Here is a 23,180-nt window from a genome sequence, read left to right on the forward strand (position 1 = left end):
ATCGGTTACTTTTCCAAAATAATCCTTTGTTTACAATCATAATGACAACCCTGCAATCATTGTCGGGTTACATCTTCACTAAGCTGTAGGTAAAAAATAATTATATTGTTTCAAAACATGATTTTATGAGCAGTGTTCAATGTATGTAAGTAAGCCTTTTCCATTCGTATTACTTTATGTAGTTCACACAGATTCCTTTTCTGTTTTTGTTTTGGCCTTGCTCCAAGAAAACAGTCACAGGGCTTATGGCATGTTTGTATAGTATTGGCCCAGAAAACAGTCACAGGGCTTATGGCATGTTTGTATTAAGTATCGGCCCAGAAAACAGTCACAGGGCTTATGGCATGTTTGTATAGAATCGGCCCAGAAAAAAGTCACAGGGCTTACAGCATGTTTGTATAGTATCGGCCCAGAAAACAGGCACAGGGCTTATAGCATGTTTGTATAGTATTGGCCCAGAAAACAGTCACAGGGCTTATGACATGTTTGTATAGTATCGGCTCAGAAAACAGTCACAGGGCTTATGGCATGTTTGTATAGTTTTTGCCCAGAAAACAGTCACAGGGCTTATGGCATGTTTGTATAGAATTGGCCCAGAAAACAGTCACAGGGTTATGGCATGTTTGTATAGTATCGGCTCAGAAAACAGTCACAGGGCTTATGGCATGTTTGTATAGTATTGGCCCAGAAAACTCAAAGGGCTTATGGCATGTTTGTATAGAATTGGCCATGAAAAAAGTCACAGGGCTTATGGCATGTTTGTATAGTATCGGCTCAGAAAACAGTCACAGGGCTTATGGCATGTTTGTATAGTTTTTGCCCAGAAAACAGTCACAGGGCTTATGGCATGTTTGTATAGAATTGGCCCAGAAAACAGTCACAGGGTTATGGCATGTTTGTATAGTATCGGCTCAGAAAACAGTCACAGGGCTTATGGCATGTTTGTATAGTTTGGGCCCAGAAAACAGTTACACGGCTTATGGCATGTTTGTATAGTATTTGCCCAGAAAACTCACAGGGCTTATGGAATGTTTGTATAGAATTGGCCCAGAAAACAGTAACAGGGCTTATGGCGTTGTAAAGTATTGGCCCAGATTATCCGGTGCAGTCTCCAAAAGCTTATCAGGGCTTACACTTTTTTCGCTTTAATGGAATGTGTTGTTTAAGTCTCTTATAAACAAAAATCCACTCTAGGTTGAGAGTTTCATCTCTGATTAGCCTGTGTGGAATGCACATGCTAATCCAGAATAACACTTTACACACATGGCGATACATTAAACCTTGTTGTTTTTTTTTCAGAATAAAGCTAATTTATTTCCTTTCAGAGCTCAGTCAGGTACCGGCAAGACGGCAACATTTTCCATCTCTGTGCTGCAATGTCTGGACACACAGGTCCGTGAGACACAGGCACTCATCCTCTCCCCGACCAGAGAACTGGCACAACAGATCCAGAAGGTAAGAACACTCATTCTGGGAAAACTGGGCTTAATGCAAGTGTGTAAAGTGTCATCACATCACAGTGTCATCAGGGACGCCAGTCTTTTCTTTCTGGATTTGTTTGTTTAAAGAAGGCTCTTCTAAACAAAAAACTGTTCTGGTGGAAAGTATTGCCACTGATTGTCCCTGATGTGCACTTGTACTAGTGTTGTACACTATTTTTGGAAATTTGCATTTTAACATGATAATAATTGTAGTCAAATAAGAACTGATTTTTTTTTCTTTCTGCATACAGTGTTCCTGTTCTTCAGCTGTTTTCTACAGTGCTATACAGAAATTATTTTTATTGTTTTACTTTGTTTGTTTTTTAATGCAAAACTAGTAGGCAAGTGAAGTAAAATTTGCTTGGGCTAAATAATGTTTTAGATAATTTGTTATGGCAGGACTAGCCTAGTGCATGATAATGTACTTGTTTTCCTTTCAATTCAGGTCCTTGAGGTGTGCATGACTATGTACATGTTTTCCTTGCAATTCAGGTCATTCTGGCTTTGGGTGACTACATGAATGTCCAGTGTCACTCATGTATTGGAGGCACAAACATCGGCGAAGATATCCGCAAACTGGACTACGGTCAGCATGTTGTCTCTGGAACTCCCGGCCGTGTGTTTGGTATGTTAAAATAAAAATGTGTTTTCAAGCAATCATAATGTTCGATTGACTGATGAAACAAACTTTGCTGCACAAATAAAACCAAACCTTTGCTGTTTATCCTTTAAGTTTAATGAGATAATAATTGACTCTGACTTGTATAAATCATAGAATGAATCAATTTTAAGCTCGACTATTATATATGAAATATATATAGTGGAGCTATCCTACTCACCCAGGCGTCGGCATTAGCGTTAGCTTGAGCGTGCAAATGTTAAAGTTTTTGTACTACCCCAAATATTTTCAATGTCCCTTGACATATTGCTTTCATATTTTGCATACTTCTTTACCAACATGACCCCAACCTATAAACAAGAGCAGACAACTCTAACGAGCATTTTGTAATAATTATGGAACCCTTTTCCACTTAGAATATGCAGCAAATGTTAAAGTTTGCATACTACCCCAAATATTTTCAATGTCCCTTGACATATTGCTTTCATATTTTGCATACTTCTTTACCAACATGACCCCAACCTATAACAAGAGCAGACAACTCTATCAAGCATTTTGTAATAATTATGGCCCCTTTTCCACTTAGAATATGCATATTATTGATAAATCTATGTTAAAGTTTGCGTACCACCTCAAATATTTTCAATGACCCTTGACATATTGCTTTCATATTTTGCAAACTTCTTTACCAACATGACCCCAATCTATAAACAAGAGCAGTCAACTGTATCAAGCATTTTGTAAGAATTATGGCCCTTTTTCCATTATAATATGCATATTTCTTTAGTTACATTGCCATAACTTCTTTATTTATTATCAGATTTTATTAATACTTTGACAAAACAACACTGAATACCACAATGGATTCCACCCAAACAATACCCCACACCCCAACCCAAAATCCCTGCCCCCCCCCCCCCTAACCCCCCCCAAAAAAATAAATATTTTTTTCCTTTTTTTATTTTTGAAAGATCATCTAATAAATGACCACACCCCACATTATACCCCCCTCTCATCCCCCACCCCCCTCCCACACCCCTACCCCCCCCCCCTCCCACACCCCTACCCCCCCCCCCCCCAAAAAAAAAAAAAAAATTATTGTTTTCACTTTTTTTTTTGAAAGATCGTCTATTAAATTATTGAATATGAACAATTTCCCCATGATGGCTTACGTTATACTGTCAAGCACTGGAATAGTCAAGCGCGCTGTCCTCTGACAGCTCTTGTTATGTCCCCCACCACTATAGTGGGGGACATATTGTTTTTGCCCTGTCTGTTGGTTTGTGTGTTTGTTTGCCCCAACTTTAACATTTGCAATAACTTTTGCAATATTGAAGATAGCAACTTGATATTTGGCATGCATGTGTATCTCATGGAGCTGCACATTTTGAGTGGTGAAAGGTCAAGGTCATCCCTCCAAAGTCAAAGGTCAAATATATAGCTTCAAAGCGGTGCAAAAGGGGACATAGTGTTTCTGACAAACACATATCTTGTTTATGGATGTAAGTATTCTTGACCTAGCTTACATGTACATGTATGTACAGTGTTGATTCAATTCAAGTAAAGTAATATATATAAAGTAATTTCTATACCTATCTAGATAAATCTCTTAAGTTTAAAATATGGTATTTGAATGTATAAGATTAGATGTTTGTGGTAGGTGTTGGTTTTAGGAATGTATGACTTTCTTTGATGTTGAGCTTTCATTGTGAACAACAAATATGCAGATTGCATATGTTCGGGTATTTGAATTTCTTCAATTTTTATGTAGAATTTTCACATTCCAGTGTGGAAAATGCTTTACTAAGAAAAGCCAATGAGGTGCAATAGAAGAAATGCTTTCAAATAAAAAATATTTATAATAAAGAAATTTGACTAGTTGGCTTTTGAAGAATGTGTTTTTACAAATCAAATATGCTGTGTTGATTTATCCACAGACATGATCAAAAGAAGAAACTTGAGAACCAGAGCCATAAAGATGCTGATTCTGGATGAGGCCGATGAAATGCTTAATAAAGGTAACTTCACACAGAACTAAAGCTTATGTTCAGTAATTATGATACTTGGAATATGTTACTACATTTTTTAACTTTCGAATATTGCCCTTGCTGACTATTCCATCATGATTAGACATAGTAAAAGGTGCCTGTGTGTTATTCCTGTTGGTACAATGTTACACTGTTATAATATATGTTGTTACATTAAATGATTAAGCTTTCAAAGAAATGTAAATCTTTTTATGATTGTTGTATAAATGAGCCTCTGGCTTTGGTCTGAGCATGTCTTAGGAAGGCAGGTAGAATACTACTAGGCCAGATAGCCCTCATTTATATTCAATGTTTAAGCCTTGCTGTGGGAAAATGGGGTTTAATGCATGTGCGTTAAGTGTTTTCCTAGTTTAGCCTGTGAATGCCACACTTTCTGCCTAGACTGGATTTTTGTTTAGAAGAGACTTCTATTAAACGAAAAATTCTTTAAAAGTCGAAATTGTTGTTCCTGATTATGGTGTGTGGCCTGCACTGGGACGTAGGTGCATTATCCTGTGTGGCCTGCACTGGCCTGCACTGGGACGTAGGTGCATTATCCTGTGTGGCCTGCACTGGGACGTAGGTGCATTATCCTGTGTGGCCTGCACTGGGACGTAGATGCATTATCCTGTGTGGCCTGCACTGGGACGTAGGTGCATTATCCTGTGTGGCCTGCACTGGGATGTAGGTGCATTATCCTGTGTGGCCTGCACTGGCCTGCACTGGGACGTAGGTGCATTATCCTGTGTGGCCTGCACTGGGACGTAGGTGCATTATCCTGTGTGGCCTGCACTGGCCTGCACTGGGACATAGGTGCATTATCCTGTGTGACCTGCACTGGCCTGCACTGGGACGTAGGTAGGCATTAACCAGTGTTCCCAGAATGCAGCTCACTATTTTTGAGATTACATGCCTTTTTCTCCCCTCTCAGGATTCAAGGAGCAGATCTATGATGTGTACCGGTACCTGCCCCCAGCCACGCAGGTGATCCTGATCTCTGCCACACTGCCACACGAGATCCTGGAGATGACCAGCAAGTTCATGACAGACCCCATACGCATCCTTGTCAAACGGTGAGGGTGATATGGCTTAAATTGATCTCTTAATTTTCAAGTGTAACTTTTTCATGTTGGCCCTGATTTTTCCCATATGCATATTGATTTAATTAAAATTTGTGAAAAGAGAAAGCCCTTTAAACCATAAGCCTTAGAGGTTTAATATTAAGTTTCCAATAGTATTTTGGTCCTCTATTGGCTCTATGCAATCTGTTTAAATCATGCCCATGATAGGTTCAGCATTGGCCATACACGGGAGTCACATGATTTGTGTAGAATTGTGTATAAAAATAGCCTTTAAAATTTATTATTTTCTGAATCCACATTGTTCTATTGAGTATATTATATGGTATAGTGTTCCTCTACACAGGTTGTTCATGCCCTGTTGTCAAAACTAGCCATGACCTTAGGGTCACTTTTTGTATCATCTTTCTACATATTATGACATGTGGCCTTTGGGAATATTCTACCTTAATATTTGTACAATCTCAAGAAATTGCTGGATAATTTATAATTATAATGTTGATTTGAAAACATTTACAATCTCATGCAAGTTTTGTGGCATACATGTTATACAAACATCTCTAATTTTATATGAGTGAGCTCTTCTGTGAGCAAACAACACCCTTGGCCTCAGGTGCTAAGAATTGTGCCTTGATTGGATGCTATATCTCTCCAGTGATGAGTTGACCCTGGAAGGCATCAAGCAGTTCTTCGTTGCCGTGGAGAGAGAGGAGTGGAAGTTTGACACGCTGTGTGACCTCTACGACACCCTCACCATCACCCAGGCTGTCATCTTCTGCAACACCAAGAGGAAGGTAGGGGACACAACTCTTGTACTGGAATGGACCTTGTATAATAGGCACATTTTCTCCCTTTTTTTTAGGAAAAATTTGGGCGCCTGTAACTCATCGTATTTTTATTTTCCTGTTTCCTGGTAGTGTGACAATTTATTATTTAAGTTTCGAGCACAAAATTCCTTCCTTAAATACATTTAAATAACATAAGTTTTGATTAAGGGTACTATAACTGACGGTCCCTTAATTAACTAACATTTGATGTTGAAAGTGAATATTTATTATTATGATAAAACTACCTTAACCTAAACATGTAGACCTTAGTCTGTTGGTTAAATATGTCATCATATCAAACCCTTGGTGCAAAAAGGTACCATGTGACATTGAAATTAGAAGGCACATGGTACCTTTTTGCTCCAATGTGGCGAATTTTGCAGTTGTAGCAAATCAAGCTTTCTGCCTGTTTTGCATTACAGATAACACATTACCCTTTTGGAAATAATACTGAACATTGCATTTGCAGGTCAGGTATTAAGGATAGCACTTTGGTAGAATCACACCATTTATGTCCAACATAAAAAGTAAACCTCAGTCAACATGTGCAATTTACTATTCGACCTGTTTATACCTCCTTTATTGTCAACAACCATCTACTCTTTTTTTTGAAAATCAGGAACAAGCACAGTCAAACTGTGACATGACAAACTATGGATGTAATAGATGCAATTGAGACTTGAAGTAAAAGATAATTCTCTCATTATCGCTCTTCAATTGTTCTAGTTCATGTATTTTAAGTAACTTCAGTGATTTTTTTTTTGCTTTTAATTGTTACAGCCTGTTCCTCTTGGGTTAGGAAAATTAGCGGGATAAACCATGAAATTGGGAAGAAAGAAGCATTATTTATATGATGATAACTAACAGAATTAAAATTGCTTTTAAGTGCATGTTTGACTGCATCTTTATGTTTTTATTATTAAGTTCTGCTTTGATTTCTTCTTTCAATCAAAATAATGTTTAGTTAATATCCTTTCACATTCATGCTAAACTTGCAATAATCGTATATATTCTTAAATATGCAATTTAAACATTCTTTCTTTCTCTTAAATAAAGTAAATGACTATTTTATTATCCCCAAAGGAAGGGATTTTGCTGCTGTCTGGCAGTATATCCATTAATCAGTCTTCCATCTGTCACAAAGCTTTTCAGGGCTGTATATCAGAAACTATATAAGATATCAACATGAATCTTCATAGGTGTGTAGAAATAAAAGAGGGGAAGTGCCATGAACAAGAATCATAACCCTACACTTTCTTAAATATAAGTGATTACCCTTAGTTGTTTGTATGATGTAACTTATCAGAGCCATATCTCAGATATGATAAGACTTCAACATGAAATTTCATGGGTGTATTGATGCAGTGCTCCAGCTAGGCCTAAATCGAAGGGCGCCGCGCCCTGCCCTCCCGAACCTCCGCCCTGCCCCCCCCCCCCCCGAACCTCCGCCCTGCCCCCCCCCCCCTCCCCCCCCAAAAAAAAAACATTTTTTTTTTTTTTTTACATATGATTATTCATAAATCTCTTATTACATTGTAATTACTTTAATCCTCATTGTAGACATTATATTTGAATGGTTTAATAATAATGGGAATAATACAATTATTTATAACATATAAATTCACATGCAATAGGAAGCATTCCAGAAACACCCGCGCGCTCATACGTGCCCTTTTCACAAAATACTGTGCCTCGAAAGTGCCCTTTTGACAAAATACTGCGCGTCTAAAGTGCCCTTTTGACAAAAAAGCCCCCCTGCCCTTTTCAAATCCTAGCTGGAGCACTGTTGATGTCAATGAGGGAAGTGCCATGCTGCAATGATGCTTAAGAACCATAACCCTTCACTTTCTTTAGTACGAGTTATAGCCCATTGTTTTTTATGATGTAACTTTTCAGGGCTATATTTCAGATATGGTACAAGATTTCAACATGAAACTTCATGGGTGTGTAAAAATAAATGGGAAGAAGTGCCATGCACAAGAACCATAACCCTACACTTTCTTTAATAAGAGTTATTGCCCTTTGATTTTCAAGGTACGCCACAAGATTAAAACAATGATCGTCATTGGCTTTAAAGATACCAATAAGGAGAATTGCAGTGAAAAAGAATAATTACCCTACGCTTACTATTTTTTAGCTCGACTGCTTTCGGAGAAAACCTGAGGTATTGTCATAGCCAGCTCGTCGTGTCGTGTCCGTCGTCGTCGGCGTCGTGCTAAAACCTTAACATTTTCTTAAAAAGGCTCTAAAATTAAAGTGCTTCAACCTACAACTTTGAAACTTCATATGTAGCTGCACCTTAATGACTTTTGAGTTCTACATGCCACACCCATTTTTGGGTCACTAGGTCAAAGGTCAAGGTCACTGTGACCTCTAAAAAAAAAAATTCTTGCAAGCTTTTATCTATTCAAAACTGAACCCGCAGCCGAGCCTGGCACACTTAAGTGTTCTTGTTGTGTTAATGATGTTTTAAACAGAGTTAAATTAAGTTTTATTAAATTTGATTACCTTTCAATGCCATGCGTCTTACATCTTCAGTTTAATGCTATTTCAGTAAACTGTACAGCATGACAAATATTATAAAGCAGAATATGCATATGAATCTGATTTAACACAGATCTCCTAACATTCAAATACATTCATGACTTTATTGATTCCATTTTTCAATGATACTCATCTAAAATAAAAAGTTAATGTGCTCCCCAGAGGTTTATATAACAGTCTCAATGTGCTCCCTAGAGGTTCATATAACAGCCTAAATGTGCTCCCCAGATGTTCATATGACAGCTTCAATGTGCTCCCCAGAGGTTCATATAACACCCTCAATATGCTCCCCAGAGGTTCATATAACACCCTCAATGTGCTCCCCAGAGGTTCATATAACAGCCTTAATATGCTCCCCATAGGTTCATATAACAGCCTCAATATGCTCCCCAGAGGTTCATATAACAGCCTCATTGTGCTCCCCAGAGGTTCATATAACAGCCTCAATATGCTCCCCAGATGTTAATATAACAGCCTCACTGTGCTCCCCAAAGGTTCATATAACAGCCTCAATGTGCTCTCCAGATGTTAATATAACAGCCTCAATGTGCTCTCAAGATGTTCATATAAAAGCCTCAATGTGCTCCCCAGAGGTTCATATAAAAGCCTCAGTGTGCTCCCCAGAGGTTCATATAACAGCCTCAATGTGCTCCCCAGATGTTCATATAACAGCCTCAATGTGCTCCCCAGAGGTTCATATAACAGCCTCAGTGTGCTCCCTAGAGGTTCATATAACAGCCTCAATGTGCTCCCCAGATGTTCATATAACAGCCTCAATGTGCTCCCCCTCCCCAGAGGTTCATACAACAGCCCCAATGTGCTCCCCAGAGGTTCATATAACAGCCTCAATGTGCTCCCCAGAGGTTCATATAACAGCCTCAAAGTGCTCTCCAGATGTTCATATAACAGCCTCAATGTGCTCCCCAGATGTTCATATAACAGCCTCAATATGCTCCCCAGAGGTTCATATAACACCCTCAATGTGCTCCCCAGAGGTTCATATAACACTCTCAATATGCTCCCCAGAGGTTCATATAACACCCTCAATATGCTCCCCAGAGGTTTATATAACAGCCTTAATGTGCTCCCCAGAGGTTCATATAACAGCCTCAATATGCTCCCCAGAGGTTGATATAACAGCATCAATGTGCTCCACAGGTGGACTGGCTGACAGAGAAGATGCGTGACGCAAACTTCACAGTGTCCTCTATGCACGGAGAGATGAAGCAGCCGGAGCGAGAAGCCATCATGAAGCAGTTCAGAAGTGGGGCCAGGTACGCCGTACAAGGTGGCAGATCAGTTCTGCCATACCCTATTTTAATTGAATGCCTATATCACTTAGATATGCATTTTGAAGTATTTGAAGTCCCGTTGAGAATCAAATAAAAGTAAATACCGGTAGTTTTCTTACAAGAGTCAAATGCTTTATTATGCTTCCCCAAAATTTATTTTGGGGGGAGCATACACTCGCCGCTTCGTCTGTCTGTCCGTGTGTCCGTGCACAATTTTTGTCTGGGCTATTTCTCAGCAACTAATGACCTGAATTCAATGAAACTTTATGGGAAGCTTCACTACCAAGAGGAGATGTGCATATTATCAGTGGGTTCTGGTCGGATGATTTTTCACAGAGTTATGGCCCTTTGAAAATTTTGAAATTTTTCCATTAACTGTACATATAGCGCAATTCTTGTCCGGGCTATTTCTCAGCAACTAATGACCGGAATTCAATGAAACTTTATGGGAAGCTTCACTACCAAGAGGAGATGTGCATATTATCAGCGGGTTCTGGTCGGATGATTTTGCACAGAGTTATGGCCCTTTGAAATTTTATATAAAAAAATTATTGTCCCCCCCCCAACTACTGTGCCCTCAAAACATTTCCTTCTATCTGAATATATAGTGCAATATTGTGACAAAAAAAAACTTTGGGGAGCATCACCCGTCTCCGACGGTTTCTAGTTTCAAACTCTGAGGTACCAATGAGCAGCAAACAGCATAAAACCTGATTAGACTTTGAGTTACTTGCGGGCTTTTCTGATTTGATGCTGGTTGCATATTTCTATTGACACTTTGCTACTAAGTAGGAAGGGTTTAACTTTCATCAAATTTAATACTATTTTTATGCTCCCCAAAAATTTATTTTGGGGGAAACATATTGTCGCCGCTTCGTCTGTCCGTCCTTGTGTCTGTGCGTCCGTGTGTCCGTCCATGCACAATTTTTATCCAGGTTATTTCTCAGCAACTAATGACCGGAATTCAATGAAACTTTATGGGAAGCTTCACTACCAAGAGGAGATGTGCATATTATCAGGGGGTTTTGGGCGGATGATTTTTCACAGTTATGGCTCTTTGAAATTTTCCATTAACTGTACATATAGTGCAATTCTTGTCCGGGCTATTTCTCAGCAACTAATGACCGGAATTCAATGAAACTTTATGGGAAGCTTCACTACCAAGAGGAGATGTGCATATTATCAGCGGGTTCTGGTTGGATGATTTTTCATAGAGTTATGGCCCTTTGAAATTTTCCATTAACTGTACATATAGTGCAATTCTTGTCCGGGCTATTTCTCAGCAACTAATGACCAGAATTCATCTCCCAAATCCACCGAGTGATGTTATTAACAATATAAAATCAGCAATATTCAATTTCATATGGGACGGTAAGCCTGATAAAATAAAAAGAACTCAGTTAATTCAATCTGTAGAAAATGGAGGTATCCAATTAACAAACATTGACTCATTCTTGAATGCAATCAAATGCAGCTGGGTTAAACGATACCTAGATAATACCAATACGAGTAAATGGAAATTATTCTACCAGAAAATCTTAAAAAAATATGGTGACTCCTTACTCTTTGAATGTAACATCAGCAATACTATCTTACATGAAATTGCAAACGAAAACATATTTCTGTCTGATGTTCTATCAGCGTGGAGTGATGTCACTCATAACTTAGAGACCCAAACCAGCAGTAAAACAATTTTATGGAACAATAAAGACATAACTTCAAACAATAAGACGTTTTTCTATTAAGACTGGTTTGAACGAAGCATTAAATATGTCGACCAATTATATGACTACAGAATTAAGGATTTCTACTCTTTTGATAATATATGCTACATATACGGAATACCTTCAAATAATTTTTTGAAGTACTACACAATAATCAAAAGCATACCCATACATATTAAATCTGAAACCAATACAAATAATACACCATGTACTCAAACAACATTTGTAGAAAACATACTTGGAAGAAAAAACTAAACAAATAAATATTTTACACACTACAAATTAAAAGCCCTACAGAAAACTCCAAAATCCAAAATAAATGGCAAGTCCTTTTTGGAGAAAATGAACTTAATTGGAAACATATATTTACCATGCCATATAAAGCAACTATTGAAAGCACACTGAGAAATTTGCAATATAAATACATCCATAGAATTATAGCTACAAATAAATATCTCTTTAAATGTAAATTATCTAACTCAAATCTGTGTGACTTCTGCAGTGAAAACATTGAAACTATAGAACATCTATTTTGGGAGTGCAAACACATCCAGCCTATTTGGAATCAATTAATATCTTTTCTTGAACAACATCAACTAAACGTTAAACTATCTCTCTTAAATGTAAGTTTCGGAATTAACTCATTGAAATCAATAGACTGTAATAATATTGTAAATTTTATGGTCATATTGATGAAATATTTTATCTTAAACATGCAGTACAAAAAACAAGTACCAAATTTTAATTGTTTTGTCCATAGTCTTAAACTAATAATTCAGATTGAGAAAGAAATAGCCCTCAGTAATGACACATTACACATCTTTGAACAAAAATGGAATTGGATTAAATTCTCATAATGTTTTGTCCACTTATATACACGTCACTCTAATGTTAGTTTATCTCTCTAAAATAGTTTTGTTTATTATTTTGTTTATTCTTATTTTTTCAATCAGACAAGATCATTGTGAATATACAACAAAACACACAAGTTCAGTATGTTTTCTTTCAACTTTATACTATTCATCATATTTCATAACTATTCCTCTGTTGTTCTTTTGTTTTCTCTCTAAAAAAATATATATATTAGCATATCTTGTATAACATGTCTGAACTATATTGCTTTGTACAATCACTATGTTGTATGATCATATACATGTTTACATTGTATGTATGATATTGAATAAAAATAAAAAAAATGACCAAAATTCAATGAAACTTTATGGGAAGCTTCACTACCAAGAGGAGATGTGCATATTATCAGCGGGTTCTGGTCGGATGATTTTTTACAGAGTTATGGCCCTTTGAAATTTTCTATAAAAAAATTCTTGTCCCCCCCAACTACTGTGCCCTCAAGACGTTTCCTTTTATCTGAATATATAGTGCAATATTGTGACAAAAAAACAACTTTGGGGAGCATCACCCGTCTCTGACGGTTTCTTGTTAACTCCTGCTATAAATTAACATGGGTAAAAGTGTTTGCAGACTTAGACAAGAGACAAGAGATGGCATTAAACTCCAACATCAGTATTTGAACATTTTACTAATTTAAATATTCACATGCCTGGTATTTTGTTTTAGCTTTCTGAGAGAATCATTATTTTAGTAGCATTTTTCCATTCTCCAATTTTTAAATAAATGATGTATATGTTGTTTTTAATAAGAAGACTGTTTCCTTATGCCATGTTACAAGAACCCAAACTGTAGATTCTTTTATTTTGTTGACATAAAATTTTGTAGATTCCTTAATCTGGCCATTTTCGTTTCTTAAATTTCTAGATGTTTTGTAACGTCTGATTCAAGGTTTTCAGACTTGAACATTTGTTGGGCATGTATTTAATTGATAGGACACAATAAAATCTACCAAAATTAGTATCCTACAAAGGATATTCGCTTCACAGTAAATTTAACATCAACACTTCTATTTATTGTGTACAAGTATAAATTATTATTATTACATATCTTTATTTTTAAACAATCACTGTAGAATGTCATGACTGTAGCTTTGTCTCTCTGTGTCTTGTACAGCCGTGTGCTGATCACGACAGATGTGTGGGCACGAGGCCTGGATGTGCAGCAAGTGTCTCTCGTTATCAACTATGATCTCCCCAATAACAGAGAGTTGTACATCCACAGGTGAGAGGGGGGACATTTTCATTCAATATAAGTAGTACAAATAAGTACTAAACAAATTTATATACAATATACTTACCCTCACCTCCACTCCCTAAAAGGGGTCAATTCACTGCACAAAAGACACTTCAGTGAGTGCTAGACTGCATGCCAACATAAGAGGTAAAATCAAAGTAAGGATTTACCACAAAAGATTCAATCATTGTAAAGGGTATTTCTTTTTTGTCAACTAACAGTGTTTCACCAGAGTAGGGTAAAGGTTTTCTATTCATCCATCAATAGCAATAGCTCTATTTGTTTGAGAGTTATTTGATCAGGAACAGTTTAAAGCTCACCTAATTGCTCAGGTGAGCTTTTGTGACCGGTCTTTGTCTGTCGACGTTCGCTGTTCGTCCGTTAACATTTGTTAGTAAACACTCTAGAGGCCACATTTATTTTCCGATCTTCATGAAACTTGGTAAGAAGCTTCGTCCCAATGAAATCTCGGTAGAGTTTGAACCGGGTCGTGCCTTGTCAAAAACTAGGTCACTAGGTCAAAAAGAAGAAAAAACTTGTTAACACTGTAGAAGTCACATTTCATGCCCAATCTTCATGTAACTTTGTCAAAATGTTTGTCTTAATGATATGTTGGTTGAGTTCAAAAGTGGTTCCGGCACGTATAAAAACATGGTCACCAGTGGGCGGGGCAGTTTTCCTTATTTGGCTATAGAGAAACCTTGTAAACACTCTGGAAGTCACAATTTTTGCCCAATCATCATGAAAAATGGTCAAAGCATTGGTTTTATTGATTTCTCAGACAAGTTCAAAAACGGTCCATATCGGTGAAAAAACATGGCAGCCAGTGGGCAGGGCATTTTTCTCTATATGTATATAGTGAAAACATGTCAACACTCTAGAAGTCACATTTTTGGCCCAATTTTCATGAAATTTTGTCAGAACTTTTGTTTCCTAGATACGTGAGTTAAGTTTAAAAATGGTTCCAGTCTGTTGAAAAACATGGTTGTCAGGGGGACGGGGCAGTTTTCCTTATATTTATATAGTAAAAAGGCTTGCAAACAATCATGAATTAAGGTCATGAAACATGCGAGACAACGCTTTTAAATATTGCATTTAAGTTTACAGTAGTTACTCCCCTTTCATTATTAATGTTTTCATAATAATACAGTGTAGTTGTGTTTCATTTATGTGTTAATTGTTATTCGAGTTTGGATGTTTTTATGCATATAGTGATGGACTGTCCGTCTGTCTGTCCGTCTGTCTGTCTGTCCGTCTTTCCGTCACACTTTGCATTTAGGTTTCCTAAAATGCTCATAACTTCTATGTCCCGTGAGATATAACCTTCATATTTGGTATGCATGTATATATGGACAAGGCCTTTCCATACGCACAATTTTTTTTACCCCTGTGACCTTGACCTTGAACTTGGGGTCCGCGTTTAGGTTTCAAAATCTGCGTTTAGATTTCGAAAATACTCATAACTTCTATGTCCCTTGAGATATAGCCTTCATATTTGGTATGCATGTGTATATGGACAAGGCCTTTCCATACGCACACACAAAAATTCCCCTGTGACCTTGACCTTGAACTGAGGGTCCGCATTTAGGTTTCGAAATCTGCGTTTAGGTTTTGAAAAGTTCTGATAACTTCTATGTCCCTTGAGATATAACCTTCATATTTGGTATGCATGTGTATATGGACAAGGCCTTTCCATACGCACACAATTTTTTACCCCTGTGACCTTGACCTTGAACTTAGGGTCGGCGTTTAGGTTTCGAAATCTGCATTTAGGTTTCCTAAAATGCTCATAACTTCTATGTCCCGTGAGATATAACCTTCATATTTGGTATGCATGTGTATATGGACAAGGCCTTTCCATAAGCACAAAATTGTTTACCCTGTGACCTTTACCTTGAAGTTAGGGTCCGCGTTTAGGTTTCGAAATCTGCGTTTAGGTTTCGAAAAATGCTCATAACTTCTATGTCCCTTGAGATATAACCTTCATATTTGGTAATCATGTGTATATGGACAAGGCCTTTCCATACGAACAAAATTGTTTACCCCTGTGACCTTTACCTTTAGGTTTCGAAATCTGCGTTCAGGTTTCGAAAAATGCTCATCACTTCTATGTCCCTTGAGATATAACCTTCATATTTAGTATGCATGTTTATATGGACAAGGCCTTTCCATACGCACACAAATTTTAACCCCTGTGACCTTGACCTTGAACTTAGGGTCAGCGTTTAGGTTTCGAAATCTGCGTTTTGGTTTCGAAAAATGCTTCTATCAAAGCGTTTATAGGGGGCATATGTCATCCTATGGTGACAGCTCTTGTTTTTAGCTCACATATTGCTCAGGTGAGCTTTTGTGACTGGTCTTTGTCTGTCCTCCGTCGGTCCACATTTGTTTGTAAACACTCGAGGCCACATGTATTGTCCGATCTTCATGAAACTTGGTCAGAAGATTAGTCCCAATGATACTAGATCGAGTTTGAAACTGGGTCATGCTGGGTCAAAAACTAGGTCACTAGTTAAAAAAAAAGAAAAAGCTTGTAAACACTGTAGAAGTCACATTTAATGCCCAATCTTCATGTAACTTTGTCTGTATGTCTGTCTTAATGATATGTTGGTTGAGTTCAAAAGTGGTTCCGGTCCATTGAAAAACATGGCCACCAGTGGGCGGGGCAGTTTTCCTTATATGGCTATAGAGAAACCTTGTAAACACTCTAGAAGTCACAATTTTGGCCAAATCATCATGAAAGTTAATCAAAACATTGGTTTTATTGATATGTCGGACTAGTTCGAAAATGGTCCAGATCGGTGAAAAAACATGGCCGCCATTGTTTACAAACAGCCCTTGTTTTTAGTTCATTTTAAAAAAAGTTCATTGTTTATTGGCTGATTAAAAATGGTAACATAATTTGTTTAAGAATAACAATGTCTTTTGTGGTTTCAGGATTGGTCGTTCTGGAAGATTCGGCAGGAAAGGTGTGGCCATCAACTTTGTCAAAAATGACGACATTCGTATCCTGCGAGATATTGAGCAGTACTACTCTACTCAGATTGATGAAATGCCTATGAACGGTAGGCACCTTTTCTTCAGCCAGCTGTTGCAAGATTGCTAACCCTTTCCTGCTCAGAAGCAAAGTGGAAATGGCTATATGCAAACAGCAAAGTGGAAATGGCTATATGCAAACAGCAAAAAACTGGTTTATTTAAGTTTTAGAATGTTTGCTTCTCATTAATATCTTTGGGTTGGAAATGAAGCCTAAAACTTGAATGAAGTAAGAAAGGTCTTAAATTGTATTTGATTTTTTCATGCGTATCTGAGAGGGAAATGGATAAGCTCCACTGATGTAGGAGTCATAAAGAATTGCACTTGTTTGTCCGTATTTGTCTCAAATCATATGTTTTCAATTCATCTCTATTGACTGAGAGGGAAGAACAGCTACTTATTGTCTTGATAGAGATCTTCTGTTTGTTCTGTGAACAGAGAGATCTAACTTGAACACATTTAACCTTGCTATAGAAAGGTACACATGATATATATCTCACCATTAGGACTTGTTCTTACCTGTTCTTACCTATATAACTTGTTTCATATAATACTTCCTACTTGCTTGAATTGGATTGAGACAACAATTAAAGAATTTGTGATTGTGGACTTAAAAAATGATGATTATGGTCATTAGTTGGGTGGTGGTGTTGTTATGATTATGATGATAATAGTAGAAGTGGTGCTGCAGTTGATGTTGATTACACTGAATATGCTTATGGTTATAACAATCATGACATAGTAACAAATAAAAACATGACCAAAAAAAATTCCATCATAATTTAATATTTATCAACTTATTTATAAACAATATTGGTTTTGTTTTCATTTCAGTGGCTGATCTCATCTAGAGATTCTTGGTAGCAGTAGAAGAATGGTGTGCTGTAATTATTTGGAAATGAAGTGTCAGTGTAAAAAGTGTGAATATTCAAAGGAAAAAGGGAAACAATCGGACACTGAATGTGAGGTGTTGTGAAGTAGGAATAACATGTTGTATAATAAAGTTAAACATTATTTTATGAAATTGCATAATGTTCAGAATGTACACTGACAGTTACAATGTGAGGGCGTGACAATTTATGTTGTATGGCACCACTTATAGAGATGAATTTGTTATTACTATGTCTTGGTATTAAGTCAGGTTTTGTGGTTCACTTCGATATTTTTAAATTAAAACTTTTTTTTCACAAAAAACGTTTGAGTATCAATAAAAACATACTTTGTATTTTATTCAGAGATCCATCAATACTGTTTGCTGTAGTTTGTTCTCTGACATGTGGAAATAATGCCATGTTTTAATCAATGATGTTCACTATACATTTCTAAATTTAAGCCTTTTGTTTGTTTCATCAATTATTTTTTGTGTAAAATAAAAAAAATATTTCTCATCATCTTGTGTTCTAGTTTTATGTACATTTTGTAAATTCATTCTCTTATATTTTGTAATATGACATGGTATCTGATGTAATGTAGTCTCTTAAAATAAAGACATGTTGGTCACTTATGTACCCATTCTCATGTTGTATCTTATTAAATCAGTAGTGTTTTAATACAGATAAAATGACAATGCAAATGTATGTTTTAACTCCACTATTCACTGAACATTTTATTCTCACTTTAGTACAAAGTTGAGTCATGTGGCATCAAAATTTAGGTCCCTAGGCCAAGTTAAAGTAAAAGCTTGTACATGTAAATGCTCCAGAAGTCACAGTTCATTTGTGAAATCTTCATTAAACTTGCTCTAAACATTGGTTGTAATGATATCTCAGATAAGTGTTGCACCTGTCCATTAAAAAATATGGCTGCCAAGAGGCTGATGTTTAACCTTTTGAACACTCAAGAAAGTCACATTTGTTCACCCACTGATCATGAAACTTGCTCAGAACATAAACAAGTTAATATGTTTTTGCTGAAAATGATTGTTGATTGTACACAAACATGACATAAGCCTATTGTAATACATTGCTAACCCTACCTGTTCAGAACAGAACAGTTAAGGTCCTTGGTTTCTCAGGTGAGCGCCTTAGAACCTTTTGTCCTATTTCTTTAAGGAAAATGTGCAACAAGTTATTTCTACAAAAGATATGCTTTTGCATTAATATTTTAGGTAAAGGGTTTTAGTGCATAATGTCTTAATGTCCTATACATTGTATTCATTAAAAAATTGTTCCAGAACATGTCCAGAAATAACTGAATGTCTAACACAGTAGTAGAATAATTACTGTTCTTGAAATCGTGTCAAATCTTGATTGGACCTAAACTGTTTAATTTATCCTGCAGAAATAATATCGCCACACAATGATCTCTGTGTGGATACATGGCCTACCGCTTCACACCTGTGTCCCAAGGTCAAAGGGTCACATTAATATATCATCCATTAAATTTGGTCGTTATGTAACCTGTATTGAATTTAACTTTTTCATAAAATTAAAAAAAAACTTGCCTCAAATCATAATCGTTTGGAGGCAATCTATCGCGCGCAACATGTCGCATGCTTTAGGTCCGAAGATCAATGGTATCATACTTAGCTGTATGTGTGGTGGGGGCATCCATGTGACACAATCATTTAATGCACGTTTGACGAGACTTTATATAGTTAATTTTGTCCACCCTGAATTAACATTTACTAGTACATCAGTCACAAAGTGTGCATGCACATTTCATATCATCCCAGTAAAACATAAGTTTTAAATGTGATTTAATGATCCTAACATTCGCTATACGGTATCTACAAATGCCGACAATTAGTAACAAGCAATGACACACCCTATACTAAGAAAACAGGAGCTATACTGTTATCACCATAAGCGTCGGTCTGCTGTCTGTCTTTATATAGACAACTTTATTTCAACGTACAGCATTCAAACGTGCATACGTTGTTCCTTGTGGTAATAAGTTGTGCACATGAGATTTGTATCGTTCTTCCTTACCGCTGTCTTCCTTCCTGTAGGACTGACTGTCGGGCCGAAGACCCTCATGCCTTTATAAAAGCAGCAGATCGATCCTAGACGATATGTTATTTTCTATTTAATTGTCTTCGTACGTTGTTAAGAATAAGCACGTGGTAAATGATTCGGTTTGTATAGGAATTCTCTCCCATTAGAGCTGCTCTCACTATCACTGGGGGCTGACGAGGTCAAAGCGTAGTCCGTTTCGCTACGACGTCGGGTATATGTTTTACTACGAAAACATTGTGTAAATACACTACTTAATCAGGCGAGCTTCATATTTTCTGGTGTTTATGGATTAGAGAACGGAACATCCAGTAATGGTAGGTACTTATTTTCAATAACAAACTAATAACAAATGCGCGTAGTTGCAACCTTTAAGTTCATTTTGAGCTAAAATCGAAATATTTCGATTTGAAGCAATGCATAAGGTGGTTATTCTGTGAAAATATCCAATTACGGTAACTTAAATGAAATAAAACTACATGTTACTTTGATTCAGTGAACATTTCACATTTTAAAGTACAAAACAGGTTACGAACATATATTTTAATCATTCAAATGCTTTGTTTCGAAGGAAATTACAAGTCGCTTTATGTATAGGTTTCGCACAGAGTATGTATTGGTTGCGCAACGAAGTACAAATATAATGTATAGGTTGCTCAACGAAGATTCTGTATTCATTTCAGGACATATCACATGCAGTTTGCAGTTACTGCAGACTGCTATTTTCCAGTGCAAAAGATGCCGTGCTTCACTGTGCGCATTAACATCCAAACGAAAAAGTTGAACTCGGTGAAAGCCGGCACAGTCCCGGCAGAGCCCCGGTATACCGTCACTACGCCGGCACTTACCGGGGCTATAACGGCATCAAACTCCGGCAGAGCTGCGGCAACGCCCCGGTTTAACCGTGGACAACCGGGGCTCCACCGGGAAAGTATTCAAATGTTTAATACATCCGTGATGAACCAGGAGTTACCGGGAAGGACCGGCAATGACCGGCTTGACACTGGAAACAACCGGGACTTCACCGGAAAAAACCGGGACGGCACCGTCAGAGCACCGGTTTACTTATGTAACGTAGCTATAAAGAGACTCTGCCGGCATTCACCGGGGCTCCACCGGGGCGTTGCCGTGCCTCTGCTGGAGTGTGTTTGGGCACCGGTGGAGCTAAGGTGCCGTCCCGATTCTTCCCGGTACAGTCCCGGTTGTTCCCGGTGCCACGCCGGTCGTTGCCGGTCCTACTTGGTGACTCCCTGTTCATCCCGGAGGTATTAAACATTTTAATACTTCCCCGGTGGAGCCCCGGTGGTCCCCGGTCGTCCACGGTTCATCCCGGTGGAGCACCGGATCATCCCGGTAGGGCCCCGGTTCATCCCGGTAGATGCCTGATCACGCACTGGGGCTCCGCCGGCATCATAGTGAGACTGGGCCTTAACCGCATTGTAACACGAGGTAAATTTACCGGCCGTCATGTACGCAGTAAACAATAACCTGTGACAGAAACCCACTGCCACACCTTTACAACAATATACTTGTTATGCAATTGCGGATTTGTGCCATTGGGGTTCTACTTTCCACACCTTACGGCTGTTACAGGTGTGGATTTTACAGGTAAAATCATGTATACGAACATGAAATTCATCTCAAAATTAGTTGACGATAACCGATTTTCAAGAAAATCGCTTTGATATATACAATGTAAAAATCAAATCCGTATATGATAAATAATGATCGAAGTTGGGACATGGAGTTTACTTTGACATAAGCAGCGTTTCGAGATAAGCGAGTTGGGGATAACGAGAATCGAATGTTATTTGATAAAGAGTACCGTATGCTGAAAACCTATCGTCGCTCTCTATCAAAATAAGCGTGTAAGGGATTGTCACTAGAAGAAGATGCGTCATTTTTATTGAGACCGACGACATAAGGTTCTCGACTCTCAACTGTCGTCATATATATGGATTTTCGTTTCCTTTGGCCTTGTCGTGAATTTAATTATATCATAATAATGTGCATTACCATGTTGACTGTGCGCTTCGGATCATGTTGTGCCGTTGTTACTACCTCTTTCTCAAAGGAAACATCCACCCACTCAATGACTCTATATTAAAAAAAAACTTTTCTTTATTTTGCCTTCGAGAGATAACCAATACGTCTTCTGTGAGAAACGCATACATGCTAAAGCGTTGTCGTAGCGAGGCATACACGTATACTGTCAGAGACATGATCACGCCTAATAAAAGTAATAATAATAGCCTTTAGTTCTGATAACTGGGTCACCCTACATATTTCTAAACACACAAGTGGCTTCACGATACATAGATCAATTTGGAAATTGTAAAATTGTGTCATTTAAAACAGTTGTAAACCTAAATTGCATTTTTTTTTTAAGTGAAACTTTACTTCGGTTTGATAAATCAGCGGTATATTTCATGTTTAACCGCATAAACCAGACACATCTTGGATTATAATTTGATGTAACAGACCTATGAAATTTCATTGTGCTTAAATTCAGAGTTTTGTCAGTAGAAAAGCATAATCTTACATGTTTTAAACACAATTTTCTACTAATCCGTTATCGATGTCATGTGTATTTTAACAATGTTTTCGTAGTAAAACATATACCCGACGTCGTAGCGAAACGGACTACGCTTTGACCTCGTCAGCCCCCAGTGACTATACACGCATGCAACAGCAGGGTGCAGAATCAACGGGTTTTTCAGGTGTTTACATGCGGGATGGACAGAATGGAAACACACCGTCAAGAGCTTTTTTTGCAAATATCTCAAGTTATTGAAATTCCTTTGCAAAAATCTTTTGTGCATAAAAACAGTTTTTCTTGCAGTTTGTGCCGATATATAAAGGTATAAGAATAAATCATTAAATACGTCTGAAATCGATGACAAAAGTTCACGTTGCGTGAAGCATAACCGTATAAATGAATGCAGTCCACATAGAATTTTTGAACAAGAACACATGCTTATTAAAATTCTTAAGAAAAAATGTTTTACAAGTTATTCGAAAAAGCACCACTTACCGGTTCCCACAAAGTCACGTGATCCTGCACCCTGAACAGGCACAATGACAGGAATATTGTCAAAACGAAACATAAATTATTTAACGCACATTAAAAAAAATTGTAGAGCCACCATCCTAGAAATTTAAAGATTTTTTTTAATTGCAAGGTTCTTTTTTATCTTATGGACATAGCTTTGAATTTCAAATGAAGTACCGGTATATACATAAATTGGAATTTAAACATTGAACTTTCTTTACGTGCATAAGATTAGGCTGATTAAATCAGCTCGCTAAACACACCGGATAACGCTGGTGATCTTGTGTGCGTTGCGTTTTAAAGATTTTGACCTCGAGACTAAAACCACGTAACATTGGACTTCTTTCCAAGCCTATTACCGTAAGCTTTGATAGTAAAGAAGCCGGTGAACGTGAGCTTT

General features: G+C 37.4%; 2 protein-coding genes across 2 annotated transcripts in view; one reads left to right on the plus strand and one right to left on the minus strand.

Annotated features, from left to right (window-relative positions):
* Nucleotides 1–18,278, plus strand: part of LOC127872907 (eukaryotic initiation factor 4A-III) — a 28,170-nt gene extending 9,892 nt beyond the window's left edge. Inside the window, exons 3-11 of the mRNA XM_052416427.1 lie at nucleotides 1,326–1,455; nucleotides 1,974–2,106; nucleotides 4,038–4,118; nucleotides 5,059–5,200; nucleotides 5,862–6,000; nucleotides 9,736–9,851; nucleotides 13,619–13,726; nucleotides 16,676–16,803; nucleotides 17,609–18,278. Coding sequence (XP_052272387.1) covers nucleotides 1,326–1,455; nucleotides 1,974–2,106; nucleotides 4,038–4,118; nucleotides 5,059–5,200; nucleotides 5,862–6,000; nucleotides 9,736–9,851; nucleotides 13,619–13,726; nucleotides 16,676–16,803; nucleotides 17,609–17,625 — 994 coding nt within the window. The 3' untranslated portion in view covers nucleotides 17,626–18,278. The remainder of the gene's footprint in view (nucleotides 1–1,325; nucleotides 1,456–1,973; nucleotides 2,107–4,037; nucleotides 4,119–5,058; nucleotides 5,201–5,861; nucleotides 6,001–9,735; nucleotides 9,852–13,618; nucleotides 13,727–16,675; nucleotides 16,804–17,608) is intronic.
* LOC127872916 (uncharacterized) overlaps nucleotides 1–23,180 on the minus strand; it is a 320,943-nt gene that overhangs the window by 278,043 nt on the left and 19,720 nt on the right. The window lies entirely within an intron of this gene.

Source organism: Dreissena polymorpha, chromosome 3 (genome assembly GCF_020536995.1).
Source record: "Dreissena polymorpha isolate Duluth1 chromosome 3, UMN_Dpol_1.0, whole genome shotgun sequence".
Taxonomy (NCBI): domain Eukaryota; kingdom Metazoa; phylum Mollusca; class Bivalvia; order Myida; family Dreissenidae; genus Dreissena; species Dreissena polymorpha.